This window comes from Blennius ocellaris (genome assembly GCF_963422515.1).
Source record: "Blennius ocellaris genome assembly, chromosome: 8".
Classification (NCBI taxonomy): Eukaryota; Metazoa; Chordata; class Actinopteri; order Blenniiformes; family Blenniidae; genus Blennius; species Blennius ocellaris.
This window is the reverse complement of record NC_137657.1, coordinates 24,008,756-24,024,643: the sequence shown is the minus strand read 5'-3', so window position 1 is coordinate 24,024,643 and position 15,888 is coordinate 24,008,756. Positions and strand designations below refer to the sequence as shown.

The 15,888-nt window shown below is 40.9% G+C and overlaps 1 protein-coding gene across 1 annotated transcript in view; it reads left to right on the top strand.

Annotated features, from left to right (window-relative positions):
* The window catches only part of me1 (malic enzyme 1, NADP(+)-dependent, cytosolic), an 87,866-nt gene that overhangs the window by 69,763 nt on the left and 2,215 nt on the right, over window positions 1-15,888 (top strand). The window contains exons 6-10 of the mRNA XM_080501234.1: window positions 4,798-4,901; window positions 13,834-13,943; window positions 15,131-15,228; window positions 15,381-15,494; window positions 15,669-15,774. Of these exons, the coding sequence (XP_080357360.1) occupies window positions 4,798-4,901; window positions 13,834-13,943; window positions 15,131-15,228; window positions 15,381-15,494; window positions 15,669-15,774 (532 nt within the window). The remainder of the gene's footprint in view (window positions 1-4,797; window positions 4,902-13,833; window positions 13,944-15,130; window positions 15,229-15,380; window positions 15,495-15,668; window positions 15,775-15,888) is intronic.

Sequence of the window (15,888 nt, the reverse complement as noted above, 5' to 3'; positions counted from 1 at the left end):
GTAAACGGTTAGTTAGTTCAGCACTCCCAGAAGTGACATTGTATTGTATTTACCCTACAGACATGACCTTATTCCACCTTTCACATGAATAAAGTAAATCTCCAGAAATGTGAACTATTCCTTTGGTCTTTTTTATCAGATCGTGAGCAGGCTCTGTAGGGTGGCGTTTGTTTTTTTTTTTTTTCACCCAAGAAAGTGGTAACCGTGTAATCTCATGTGAGAACCAGCAATAAAACCTTTCTCTCTCTCCCTCTCTCTACCTCTCCCTCTCTTACTCTCATAATCATGTCTGTATGGGGCAAAGTGTAGAAATATGCACACGTCCTGCAAAACACTGCATGTTTTGGATTTTGGGGTGTTTTTGAGGAGTTTTCACTCTTATCGTCCTGGATTATGTTCATGTGTGTACCCCTGTACCTGACGTCTCCTGGTGTAACCTCTGCTCACTCCAGCTCTTGATGAAATGAGAGCATGATGTCAACATTGACAGTGTTTGTGTGTGTCTTGGGTGAGCTATCACAAGGTTCACTGCCAGGTGACTCGTACCTCCATCGGTGACCTCTTGCCTGCAGTCTGTAAAAGTGCATTTTTATCCACAAGGCAAAAGTTCTAAATGTTACAGCCCAGTACTACACCCAGAAGGCGAATATAGTTTTATATTATAGTCCTGCTGTCCAAAAGTCTCCAGTTTGGAAAAAGTTTGCAAACATATCTCTGCGTCTGTGGCGAGCAGGACCTGTGAGGCCATACCCGAGGACTAATCCCTCATGAGAGGAGAAAAGCTGTACGACACAAAGAACAGCTCAGCCAATCAACAGCAGATAATCTGGGACAGAAAGACGGCTCATGTCAACAGTTCACGGTGTCAGGTCAGGCCATTTGAAAATCACCATGGACTCATTTTTGTCCTTCTTATACACAGTTACAGTTTTTTTTGTTAGTTTTTTTTCAAAATGTTATACAAAGATTGAGGACCGTCTAACAGGTTCAAAAATACAATGATGTGCAAACCACTTAAATGCTAACAGTATTCAGTGTAAATGATGAATTCGCATTTTCAATTTTAGGAGATGAGTTTCAAAAATAGTACCACAAAGCAACAGAAGACTGAAAGGGTTGTGTATGCCTCCGAAAACCTTGTAAAATATGTTAAAACACTATAGATGTTAGTTGAGTGGCACTAGCATCCCAGAAGTTTCTCCCAGTTGTGAAAGCAAAATGGGCAAAAAGTGTAAGACTGCTGAACAGTCATACACATTTTATTAGCTGTATAAGCCACATAGAATGTTTCCAAAAACGCAGAGCTGAATGCGTGTATGAGCTGCACACTGGTGCAGTGGTTAGCATTCTCGCCTCATAGCAGGAATGTCCCAGGTTTGAAGATTTCCTCCGGTTTCCTCCGACCATCCAAACAGTTGCAATCAAGATTAATTGATGATTCTGAGTAATTATGAGTGTGTCTTTCTCCGTGTTTGTCCTGGGATGGTCTGGTCTCCTGTCCAAGGTGTTTCCTACATGCACTCACAGAAAGCCCAGATATGTTTGAGAACCCTAACATAGATAAAGCATTTTTTTTTTAAATGATAAAAAAAAGCAGATACTATAAAGTAAAGCAGTTATTCAGATTCTTAGGAGTGCACAGATTGAACAGCAACATCTAAAAGGGAGCCTTCATAATTTCTTATTCCTCAACAATACAGGCATGTTTTTGGAGGAAGTTGTGTTGCAAAATTTCAGTTTCAGAGAATCAAAACCACATTCTGCATGTTTTACAGCAGCATGCCTCTGCTGTGAAAGAGTCAGGGTGCTGATCTGTAATACCTTCCATATATTACATACTGAACAAACCAAATACAAAACATATACTGGAAAATACTTTTTTGTATTGCAGTTGTAAAGCTACAGCAGTTGATATCTAAAGTTGTTGAAGAAAATATGACTCAAGGTTGGACTCAAATACAACAGACACATATTTACACATATTTGTACATAAAAAGGAGTTACTTGAAAATCACAAGAGGCAAGTAAAAGCAACAATATATCCTAGTGACTGCATGTGCATATGACTCTGAAACTATATGAACAGAACATATTTGATGTAACTTCTTCTTTTTTTGTGTTTTTTATCACCAGAGGAAAGATTACTTCTCGTATCTCAAAGACCCAAGTGATCATTTTGCTGTCCTTTTTAAGTACAATATGTACAAAAGGACCAAACCTAAATATGCTATATGCTTAAAAACACAACACTAATATGGTGTGGGTGTGTGTAGACCAGGGAGAGGCAGGAGACAACAAGACTAAGAAGGAATGGTAATACATGCAGCACCAAATACGTATGTAGAGAGAAGGACTGTAGTGAAAGAGTGACAGGCAGCATAGAGACCATCATAAATGATGAATCTCCACTGATAACAAGTCGTCTAGCAGTGAAGAACTGAAACTGTGTGGATCAACAATGTGTAATATTTGAAGACAGACAGCCTACCAGTCTTTAATAATGTTTTGTGTCACACTGGAAACTGTCACCAGGGCCTAAGAAATGGTTCAATCGGTCTTTCGGATCAAATTCTGAATGAGCTTATATATTTTAAAATAGATATAAAATGTCACCTTTTCAGTGTTGCATGTCTTGTTTCAGGACCATCTCTGACCTTTCTTCTTGCATGCTGTTGCAACATTTTCTGACTTTACGTCCAGAGTCTGCCGCTGGTATCAGCCGGCTCTAGAGATCACACACTGTTCAGTAATGTTTTGCTTGTTTTGGTTACAGTTGAACTTGGTCACCTCCTGCTTATTACCATCCATTAAAGGCTTGCCAGGAAATGACTTGTCAACTTCAAATAAATATTGCCTTAAATAAGCTTTTTGAGCTGTTCTTGGAGCTTCTCCGCTTCTCCACGCCGCCCTCACAGTGGCACTCTCTAATTATCCATCGCCAGACGTTAGCTTCGTCAGCGAGGCATGGCAACGCTGTGAATCAACTCCAAACTCTCAGGGATCAAAATTCTCCTAAATATTTATAGAGAAACCACATTTAGCCATACCCAGTACTCTAATGGTTGTTGTATGCTAAGGCCGTGCATGTTGTGTGTGGCAGGTGCACCATGCCAGGGTCAGATAATTTACTGTAATCCTCAAAGCAAAATCTGTGAGTAATCTATAGTTGCCACGTGTAATACATCACAGTCTCATTTCCCGTCTTTTTTTTTTTCTTGTTCTACAGCTCTGTCACAGGCATGCTTCTCTTTTACTTCTGCTCCTCATTTTCTCGCTTTGGTGCCTTATTCCTCTCATCCTTCAAAATGCTGTGGTGCAGAGGTTAAAGGTGGCCCCTTCATCTCCTCAGGCTGAAGTTTGCCTTTGAAGCACTGTTAGCTGATGTAAATTTGAAAAAAAAAACAACCTTGCTTTCCCTTGTCCTGACACGTTTTAAGGTTGTAGTCATGCATCTGAATTACCATCGACTCATTCCTTAATTACAGCTGATAGTGATGAAGTAATAGAAGATGAGATTGTGCAATAGACATGATGATCACCGTTATTATCCAGGGTTTGGTATGAAAAGAAATCATGAGCGCATTGATTTATCGGCAGTTCTCTATGATCTGTCCATGGGCTGGTGTGAAATGACACGACACATGGCTCACAGTAAACCAGGTGTGTGTGTGTATCAGTGTGTGTACATGCGCATGTACCATCACAGTTGGGTTTTACATTTTCTACATGTGTGTGGTCTTTATTTTTGATTTAATGGTTTTCCCATGAAAGGTTTTTATGCACTAAGCAGTTGCTTTTTCTGTCTCTTTGTATTTTTGTTGTTGCTGAGAAGTGATGAATAATGCATTGACATTTTTTCGGGGAATTTAAAACTGAGGACACGGACAGTTAAACTTCCTGAAAAATGTGAATAAAGTCATTTTAAAAAGGAAGATGGAAAAATATGTTTTCTCGATTCATCTGATTGTATTTAGTTCTGTGCAGACGGATGCCAAAATGTAAGTGACTGGTGACAGAAAAATGTAAGAAATTATTAGTGGGTCAAGGCTGCGGCTATTTCATTGAGAACTCAATTAAATTCAGACAGAAAAAATAAACAAGAAACTTTTACACATCTTTTTTTCAAGTTTCGGGCTCAGCTGAATAAATAGTGGTGAATGCATGATGTGGAATTAATTTACGATATACTGTACATTCATATGCTTTTAGCTGACCTACCATAGAAATAATCTGCATTTACTCACATAATTGAACAAACTTTTCCTTTTTTTATTTGCATAGTGTAGGCAGACAGAGATTTTAAACATGTGTTTAATTTTTGTTATCATACAACTCTGTAAAAACAAATTTGGTACCTTGTGATTTTTCATGGACTTTCTTTTTTTAATATTCACTACAGTTTTTCAGTCATTGGACTGGACATATTTTTGTATGGCATTGAAGGTTAATACTAGAGGTTAATTTGGTATAAATAAAAAGTTATAATATAATGATAATAACATAATAATACCAATCACAAATCATACTATTATAACCTTATTGATTGAGAAAAAACATAGATACTCGCTGTGGAATAGAATTACATTCCTAATAATAAAAAAAGTGGTATTCATGGCTTCAACATCCCGACGGTATATATTCACACATGCATATTTAGTTCATTAGTGGGGGGGTAAACGATACTTTTGGATTTGTGTTCCTTGTGACTGACAGCTTGGTGCTCTGCCTGTCTTTTTATTTTTTTCTACACTTCATGCTCACCGTCTGCTCCAATCTCTGTTCCCATGTGTTTTGCAGGTGCTCCTGAAGGACCCTCTGTACATCGGGCTGAGGCATAAACGAGTGCGCGGCCAGGCCTACGATGACCTGCTGGATGAATTTATGAAGGCCGTTTCAGACAGGTACAATCGAGCCGGCCTTCGATTTATCATTTGCCCACTTCCCTTCATGCGGCCTGCTATTGTCATTTCAGTCCAGACAGCACATGGTGCTCTTAAAAGAAATATGTGAAGGAGTTTTGCATGGTCAGTGCACACGGAGTGACGGAACCATATTTCAGAGGTCTGGAACTCAAGTCACCACTGATTCACTTTCAACATTGTTGAGCTTCTTTGAAGTTTTGGTAGCAAAGAAATATGATTGTAAACGATGCTGACGGCCCGAAAGGCAACATTTGGATTATTGAAAAGTTATCAGACAGCCGTGGTATAACTCCATCTCTGTGGTTTTCTTCAGAGGTTTGCTGAGCAGCTATTTGGAGACAAAATTAAATTTCAGTAGGCGCTCTGAAAGTCCATTCTTGTTTGTGCTTGTCGTGATGTTTAGACATCTGAATGTGCATTTTACTGAATGTTTGGGAATTATTACACAAGTAAATGGCAATCTTGGAGAAGTTTGTGGGGAAACTGTGTTTACCCCAGCATTCCAGTGGAGAGAAAGCATTCGATCCCATCATACTCAATTAAAGAAAATGCATAATTCGAGCATGCAGACTTGCTTGATTTTGTTAGCAGTTAACAGCGGCCTCTTCTTGTGTCTTGGCAGAACAGAAACTGAACTTTGTTCAACTTCTTGTCTTGGTTTGGGAAGAAACATGAATTGAAACTCTGGTGACTGTCTGAGCGGCAGCAATTAGCTGATTAAAAAGCAAAACCTTTGTGCTGTTGAGTTCCTCTCAGTGGTTTCCTTCAGCAGACGCTGAGTGACGTAGCTCAACAGCTATTTGGAGAGTGAATGAATAATCGTTCCACATTATGATGGGAATTTTTCATGAAGCTGAAATGGAGATGAAGGAGCTTTGTGCAATAGCATGTTTACAGTAGTAACCCGGTGGAGAAAAATGATCTGGTCAAATCATGGCCACTTGGAGAGGCTGCCTGATGAGACTGTGTGATGTCATGTCGCCATGCTCAACTCTCCAAGCGGTTAGCTATGGTTTCTTCTACTTCTACTGTTGTTATAACAGCGTTTCAAGTGAAAACACAAAGGAAAGTTTTGCTTGCACACGGCAAAGTTTGAAAACGATGTCAGTTTGCACAGAAACAGCAGAAATACTAGAAACGATACTAGAAACGATGTAGTTTTTAGGTTGAGCAACTAGTGAGTGGTGTTTGTTTTTATAATGAGACCACCCACACACACATGTGCATAGAGAAGAATATGCTGTAAACTGAACAATGCACGTACGCAGACATTGGTATGGACAGGCGACCAAGTTGAATTATTATGGGTGACTCTCAACTATAAAACTACCAAGTCCCAGGAGAATATGGACTGGAAGTCATGACATTCCAGAAGCCACCATTGTTGTTATTGTCCATCTAATATTGTCCAGTATGCGCAGAAGAACTCATTACTACGGCCGTGGTGCACATGTGGGGTAGCAGCATTTCCTCCATCTACACGGAAATGGAGCATTTTTGAAAAGTTCCATGCGAATTGGCTCCAAGCACCATTGTCATGTAAATGTAGACCCAAAACCCAATTAAAGTTTTGCGTTTTCACTTGAAATCGGTGTCGTGTAAACACATAAAGGCAGTGAAATGTTTTATCTTGTCACTTCGGGAGCCAATGTGATTCGTATAAAATATGTATGAGCAGCTACGGCATAATGCTTCTTCCAGGACCTGAATCTCGCTGCCTTTATTGAAATATTGACATTCATGTAGAGTTCAGAGACGTTTGCTCTGTACACATGCTGACACGTGTGTGTCACAAACACACACGTAGGACTGGTTAAGCCTCATCCTCACCGAGAGAGATCACTGTCCAAAGGCAGAAGTCTGCTTCTGGGGCCCCTCCAGCTGGCAACAGGAAGCTACGACTCTAATAACCGGGTAGCTTCCCAACTACAGGGAACATTGCTGCTTTTTTTTTCCCAAAAGGAGCCAGATTGGCGGAAAATGAGTAATTATGGGCTCAGAGATTCAATGAATGATTACAGCTCTGCAGTCCTTTAAGTAATATTCATGTTCAGTTTTCGAAGAAACTCACCAACTAAAATACTCCAAATTGACTCATCATCAATAGGCAGAAGCCAGGAGGGATGTTTAAGGACACCGTTCAAAAATACTTTTTAGCTGAAGGCAAAAGTGATGCAACCGGGCGTTTGATTTGAGGCCAGACTCTCATCTCCAGAAAGGATCCAGCTCTGGGTGAACAACCAGCTCTGCTTTTGTCTTCAGGCAGTAAAGATCTCGTAATCTTCTGGCTGCTGCACACACACCCCAAGCACTTTTAGGGGAATCAAGTGAGACTCGTCTGTGGGTTTGAAACGTTGATCTCTGTTTTCTCTCCTCCTTAAGCGCAACCTTCAAGGTTTGAGCCCCGTTGCCGGAATGTAAACCAGAATGTCTCAAGATGTGCTTTCAGAGACGAAACATATGAAATAACCAGTTTGAACCTGGAAGGAAATACATATGATTGTTATTTAATTGTTTTGTGAAAGCTAATACAGATTTTAGACCTACCTTACTCTTTATATCCTTCATTCAGACTCTTTATGACCTAACCTAACACTAAATTAAAATTAAAAAAACTAAATATTTGAGTTGTTATGGTATCAAATTTGACAACTAAATGTGCTTTTACATTCAGCCACACACGTCCATTTATGCCGTCACATTACTGTGATGGACGTTGACTTGCAAAGTGGAATTATTTATTGACTTTCATCGCTTGCATGGTGAATGTAGGATAGTGGTGGCCTGAAAAATGAGGAAGGAAGCTTGTAACTCGAAGTTTTGTGTTTTAAATATATGTTTACGGGTCACTGCTGTGTGTATCTACAAGAAAATACTCAAGCTGTATGAGGGAAGATCATCCAGCATAAAGATTTTGAAAAATGTATCATATAGATCACGTGATCCACTGTGGCAATCCTGGATGAGAGCAGATAAAAGACTAAGAAGAGGATTGTCTGTATGATTAATTTCATTTGAACCAGCAGAGCTGGTTTATTAACATTAAACTAAGTACACTTGGTCCATGAAAGCTTTGAAAGCTCACCAAACAAACTCCCAAAATACTTCCCTTTTTCCACTATTTATGCAAACACATGCCAACAATGTGCCTTTGGTGTTTTTATTTAAAAGGATCAATCATGCGAGTGTTGCTTTGTTTAGGCTCCAGCTTTAAACTGCTGCAAACTCTTAGTTTGGACAAGTTGACATCAGCTCTCCACAGACTTCTTCCACTGCAGACACACCAGCCAGCAATGCTGTAGTGCTGGAGTCAAATTACAAGCGCACAATGCTCTGTGGCTCCTTTGCAAGGCAAGGAAGAGAGACACTTGTTGATGTAGATGTTTGAAACAGTTGGTTAAACAGTTAATGTATCGCTTGCAAGGTTAAGAAAAAAAAACAACACTTTTATAATTTGAAATGTTCAGCACATTTTCATTTCATGCAAAAAGTTTGAATCCAACCCTCAAGTATCAGGGTGTCACAACACCTCATCTGCGTGGTGTGAAATACCTCAAGGAACTGTTTTAAGATTTTGGATTAGGCGGCAGACAGGCCAGTCGATGGATGAATGGATGAAAGTAGCACACAGAGTCGAGGAGAAAGAATGCAGAAGGAGTCTTTCTTTAATGACGGCTTGGGGATTTGAGAAATAATGTGTGCTGAGAGATGCTGGCTCTCTGGAGAGTGAGAGGGAGGGCCGGGAATTTATTAAGGACTCAGCCACAAAGCCCCCGCAGGGACGGAGGTAACAGGCAGCCTGTGTGTGTGTGTGTGTGTGTGTGTGTGTGTGTGTGTGTGTGTGTGTGTGTGTGTGTGTGTGTGTGTGTGTGTGTGTGTGTGTGTGTGTGTGTGTGTGTGTGTGTGTGTGTGTGTGTGTGTGTGTGTGTGTGTGTGTGTGTGTGTGTGTACACAAACACACATGTGTGCACACAGGTTGGACAGCTGTGTTTGGACAGAGCACCCTTGTCTGTGACCTTCTCGTGCTGAGGTGCTTGCCGGCTCTCTGCAGCCCTCATGAATCCACTGCGGCTATAAAAGAATCAGCTCTGCTGTAAGTCTCCCCCTCAGCACCGGAAATATGTATATGCCATCCACCTACGTCCTTTCAGCTGGAGACTCAGCCTTCACCGAGCCTCGCATGAAACCAGATTGAGTTACCCGAAAAGAGGCAGGTCACTCACTCAATCTGGGCTCCTGAAGACACCAAGAGCCGGAGTGATTCCCCAGATGGCTCATGTCTCACCTTGTGTTTCCACTCCTATCAATCTTCAATAATAATGTCACAAGCATTCGCTTTCAGTGTTTCTGGCTGGGCTTTGCAGTAGGTGCAAAGAAACTTTGTCGAGACTTCCTAAGAAAACAAAGAGTCTGAAAGTCTATTCTTTTATTCTGGTAGCACTATTATTGTAGAAAGTCATAAATCACAGCTAAATAACAGATCTCAGCACAAAGAAGGCCTGTGTTGTTCTGGTCGAGTGGCTCCGATGACTTCAGCAGCTCTCTGACAGGAAAGGTTAGACTGCAGCCCTGTCTGGCTGTTTTGTGTGTGTGGAAGTCTCCAGCGGTCAAACTGCTCCAAACACCTGCTTTCATATGATAATTTATATTGTGCAAGTGAATGAGGAGTAATCAGATTACGGACAAAGTGAGTCCGTAATACGGAGCCTTCACATGGGCTCTGAAAAGTGATTTTCTGAAACAGCCGCCATGGTTATTCCTAGTGTGTTGTCTCTGTCTGCGCTACGTTTGCAAAATCAGGGCTTTCAACTAATCAAAAGAAACAGTCAAATCAATCCGCTTGCTTCTATAGGCCTGATCGACTGAACATTTGCATGTATAAAATGTGTGCAGACTTGCACATAAGTATATAATTTTGCACGCTCTATGCAGGAGCTTGGTGAATGAGACTCTATGTGTTGTGCTCTCTGCATTTGTACTGAAGTTAGCAAGATAACTCGTTAACCCTATGCTGCCCAGTCGTGAATCCACCATCGAATCCTCAGTCGCAAAACATGAATGCTAGATTGAATTGAAAATATAACATAGGCCGGAATTCTTGGTCAATCCATCCATCCATCCATCCATCCATCCATCCTTCCATCCGTTCGTCCTGCCGTCCATCAATCTGCTGTAGCCTACTGCTATATCTCATCCATGGTCCCGTCCTGCTGCAGCATAAATGATTACCAGCTAAAAACCAAACTACCAAAACTGACAAATTCAAAACCTATAGTGAAGACGCACTGCAGACACTTAAAGCACTAAGATGGCTTTAATCAAGCTTTACGCACTGTCCCTTTAAAGGGAAACTACACACAGACATCTGGAAACACCTGGAGCTGCACACTGGAGACACATATTGACACATTATGATTAATAGACTTATTCATTCATATGCCATTGTCCTTTATAAGTAATAAAAACAGTTATGGCTAGAAAGCAAACAAACATGTAAATACCTGTCAGGCACTGACTGTTACCAGCAGTTTGGGTGTCCAATACTTTGCCATGATTTTATTGGTTCAACATAATTTAATTGTCACCTATAGTGTTACTTATAAACTTTATTGAATGATCTATTAAATGTTTGTAAATTCGTTATGACACGAGAAACAGGTTTCATAGGTTTCCAGGTCAGACATCTGTTTTCTGTTCTTTGCAATTACGATCCAGTGCAATTTCTGCACCTTCCTCCTCCGCTGGCACAATTTTCATGGCACAGTAAGGAATCTGCTCCGTGCTTTTCATCTGTGGGGAGTGCCTTGGCTTCCTCCGGTTACTGCCCTTGATATTTTAGGAAAGACACATGAGCAAATACTTCTTATTCCAATGGTCCTTTTTCGATTTTAACTCAATAGTCAGGGAGGTGCAGATTTTGGTCTTCCATTCACAGGCTTGTCAAAAGAAGAGACGACTCAGCATTGCTTATATATTGTCAATCATAACCATAGTTTATCATCAGTTTATGATCACGTGCAGGTTGAATGTCTCTCTGAAGATCATCCTCGGACTGTCTGACTGTATCATGAGCATAAAGAATAGTTTCATCTCGCAGACGACTAAACTTTTCAAATCTCTGAGCTGCTTGGTTCTGCGTGAACTGCTGTGACCTCTGCAGGAACAAGTAGCACCAGACTGTACCAGAGGGCGCTGTGCTGGCGTATTGGGCGAAGTCCACACCTACCCTCGCCCGTCGCCTGTCTCTGTCTCCTCAAGCCCAAACACAATGAAAAGTTTATGGCTCCCTTCTCTGCCTCATTATTCCTCCTCTTCACACAGACCCTCGGTGCTTTAGTGCCGCTCACTGCTTGATAGAAAACACATTTCTGTCCTCGGCAGTGCTGCAGCGTTGGCAGTAAGTCAGCCACGCTGTCAGGCTCTGCATGAGGCATCCGAGTCGTCCAGAGGGAAGTATGAATTCTGACCCGGCGATGCCACTCTCTCATCAGGGCATTCCATTTTATTACAGCTGAACTCATCCTGTGATTTTCTTGCCCACCTCGCTTCCGCAGTTTCCGTGTGCAAGAGCAACACGGACAAGGATTGTTTTCCTTGTGAAGTGGGATTTATATGCTTAAAGTTGTGAAAACTGAGTGCGTGAAGAAGGATTTAAAAGTTCCCTCACTGGTATTCAGTGGGCTGACGGGGCTGCAGGTGTTGGAGGCGACTCGTTCCGTTTGCTTGGCCTGTCCCCAAATTCATCCATCAGCTCACTGCCTGTAACTCGAGCGCTGCAGCTTTTAAATGCGGCAGCCAGAAGACCTCGCCTTTTCCTCCCTTTGTCTGTAACTGTGAAATACAACGTTTGAGAAAAGTCACATTGCATCTGTGCCTTTTGTTGACCCAAACTAAAACGGGCAACAATAAGTTTTGTACATTACTATCAGGCCGGAGGATGTAAACAATACACAACTTCAAAGTGCTGCAGGGCTGAAGCCAATGCAGGGATTATTGTGGTGGAGTTGTCATCGACTTAGAGGTCACCAACAGGTGAAAACATGTATGAAGGAGCAGAAATTCCTCTTCTGCACACACCAACATCAACAAAGAAGAATAAGACAGACGCTGTGATAACTGTATTTGGAGCATTTAGAGGTCGTCAGGTTTAAGGTGAACTATTTCAACGTTTGTTTCCAAAATGACTCAAATCTGCTCTTCGAACACCGAGTTATGTATTCCCATGATATCGCTGTGGATTTTCACGATGATGCCAGAGATCATCGTCATGTCTTGTGAAAGATGTCTAAAGAAACTTTTTAAAGAGAACCTAATCCTCTCCAGCGTAGCACATCGCAGTATTTCCGTAATCCAGTTTGTCAAATTTGTCACTTAGCCAACTGTTCTCATGAATGACCTTGTTTAAAAAGAAACAAAAAACAAAGATTTATGTGGCAGTTGTTTTCTAAAATAAAACGAATGGTTATTATTTGCTGTTCAAAAATGCAAAGTGATTAAAAAAGGTATTCAATTAATCATAATTACTCTACAAATCCAAAACCAGCCGGTTGCCACCATCAAATTATCTGGGAATGTTCATAAAACAGTAACATTTCTTATATTCAACATCTGATGTTTCGCATCTGTATTGCTTTGAGACGAGAATTTGTCTTTGCAAATTACGACATCTTGTTTTTAAAATTCTATCTACAATCTGCCTCAATGATTTCAAGAGTTGGATTGAATTTACTTATGTAGACTTCCACCCATTCAGAAAAAAATATTAAATTCTTGGCCTTTCACTGTTTTATCCTAGTTGGGTTTATAGAACTTTGTAGTCTAGCGACCTTCACTAAACCTCCTGCTGAGATGGCACGTAAATATTTTGTTACCTCCAATTAATCTATATATAAAAAGTTTACACAGAAATCTTACCCAGTGGAATATTAAAATGCACCGAGGTCAATATTAGCATGTTAGCAACAACTGTAACCGTTATCGAACCTGCTATTTTAAACCTTTGCAAGTACCCACACATTCAAGTTATTTATGTGACAGACAGAACAACAGTACCATTAAAAGGAGTCATGAAGCCGTTAATCTTTATTGGGGATTAGCTGCAAATTAGATCTTGATATTGAATAACAGAATGACTGAGGCAGGCAGTTTGCAGTGACACCCATTGTTAAAAAAAAATAAATAAATCTCAGTATTTTTCCCTGCATACCTTCAACAGACAAGTCTTTCCTCTGCAAAAAGCAGGAAAGCTGCCTTTCATCTGGAGACGGAGCAGCAGCAGCTCTGCAAACATCCAGTAAATTCCCAAACAAAGTGTTCCATCTGCTGAAAGGCGTGGAAACTCGGGGATTCCTCTTTGTCGCTGCTAAATCCAATTTACAGACCCATAACTCTGGGCTTATTTTTGTTGTATGATGTTTTTGTAGGAACTTATTGGTGCAGACTCCTGTGTCGCTGCAGCGGCTGCACGCGATAGGTGGTCCCAGCAGCATCTTGTAAAATCCAACACTGCTGCTTTACTGGGTGGACTCTTTGTATGTTCCCCCTCAAATTTGTGATTTTGCTTCTTTATTAGATGTCTGACCTCCCTCATTGAGTCCCATTGTGAGTCGCTGTTGTAAAGTTGGGCGCACAGGTGTTGGCTCATCATACAAACTTTTAAAACCAAGTGGTGCACAAAGTTCTGTTGCTGTGTTTAGTTGTTTGAAACAATTAGGTCTCTGAACTTTTCAAAAACCGTCTTTTCTCTGTTGAGACTTTGTGCTTTCAGAAGCCTCATTCTCCTCTTTCCAGCCTGTGTGGTGCAGAAGGTGCAGAGGGAGAGCACCCTCGTCTGGACTGACATCATGTTTCTAAAAGTTGTGTATCTGTTGAACACATTGACTAATTCACCTTTTCATTTATCACTTCACAGGTATGGAATGGACTGTCTCATTCAGTTTGAGGACTTTGCAAATGTGAACGCTTTCCGACTGCTGAGCAAGTACAGAAACCAGTACTGCACATTCAACGACGATATCCAAGGTGACACACAACATGGCTAAATGGAAAGTATTCACAGCGCATCACTTTTTCCACATTTCTGTTGAGCAGTTGTTTACACCAGGTGTCAGGAAGTTTAGGTACGTATGCCTTCCTTGACACATTGGCAGAGACCATCTTGATGTGCAAACAATTTGAAATCAGGTGTCATACATGGAAGTGGATTTGTACAATCAGTCACAGATGGGATACATATGTTTGAGTGACAGTAGGAACCCCTGCTGCACTTTAGTGTCATCCATATTTTCCACATTTTGTTATGTTACAATCCTTTTCCAATCCTTAATGACAATGTGAACAAACATTACGTGTCCTGCCTGTCACTGGTCATGCCACGCTGCTTCCATCTATAAATATTATATACACATCCACACTGTCGCCCACTCTTCAATTCAACTTGTTCTTCAACATTCCTGGATGTTTGATGTAAACCAAACCAAATAATGTGGGTGAGGCTCTTAATATTTCAGGTGAAACAATTCAGTGGCAGGCAGACTAAACGATATGATTTCCACAACACTGTTGTTTTCCTGTTTTGTGACGATTCACAAGTTGAGCCATCTGCTCCTGGAACGCATGTGCATCCTTTGACCTTTAACCCTGTGCAATCCATTTCAAAACAAAAATAGGAAGTTATTGCACTCTATCATTGGACATATTGATGTTCATAAGCCTTGAATCAACAAGTAGGTTTTAATTTTTTTCTTTTAAGGAAAAGAATCGTCGTGTTCTTTTGTATGTGCATTGAAAAGCAGAGCTGCTTTGAGACACAGATGTACAGTGATCTCTGTTGCAGACAACACCAACAGTGTAAACAAAACTAATGAAAAGCTCAGCAGCAGACCGACACCCACACATTAGTCTGGTACAACATTAAAAAGAAAAACTTCTCTTGTATTCACTCATCATTCAAACCTATACATATTCTCTTTTAATTCATTTCACTAGACATTAATTATCAAACCATTTTTTTTTAACAACAGTCCAGATGAATAGGGTTCATGTTATTAATCCTAGTTTCATTTCTGATTTTGTTCAGCACTTAAAAATTAATAAGTGTTATTACAGGCTCAACACTCCTACACTATGATCGACTTTTCCCCCATGTTATAAACCCCACAAAGAATGCCAGTACATGAGTGCTGATGTGGGTCTGTCATGTTCCTCAGGTACTGCTGCGGTGGCAGTAGCTGGACTCCTGGCTGCTCTTCGCCTCACCAAAAGCAAAATGTACGATCACACCATCGTTTTCCAAGGGGCGGGAGAGGTAGGTGCAACATGAACCATGCATGCTGACAATACATATAAACAATCAGCATTTTGAACTGTTTTCTAGTGTTTCCTCTTTACTAAAATGAGAAACTTTGAATTTTTGAGAAGCAGCTCCAAAGTTTTTGCACACTTTTCGTCTTGTCCCAGGCCGCGATGGGGATAGCTGAGCTGATCACCATGGCCATGGAGAAGGAGGGACTACCCAAAGAACAAGCATTGAAAAAAATCTGGATGGTTGACTCCAAGGGTCTTATTGTCAAGGTTGTGTTTTGCATAAACACACACACATAATGTGTTCATGCGCAGGCCAAAATACAGTTATTCATTGTACTCTAACCACGGCAGATGGCCACAATGAGACCTCCATTATTGCTTTACTGTCTGTTTACACTGGTTGATCGTTTGTCTATGTTTACCCCCCCCTCGGATCTTTAGGGTCGGGACCACCTGACTCATGAGAAGGAGAGATTTGCCCACGAGCATGCGCAAATGAAGAAATTGGAGGATGTGGTGCAGGAACTGAAACCCACTGCTATTATCGGTAAGACAACAAGCATCATTGCAATGCTCTTTTGAAGAGAAACAACATGAGTATTCAAGAATGTGGTGATGAAGGACATTGAGATGGTTGGTAACAGCATGGTATAGGGTGAGA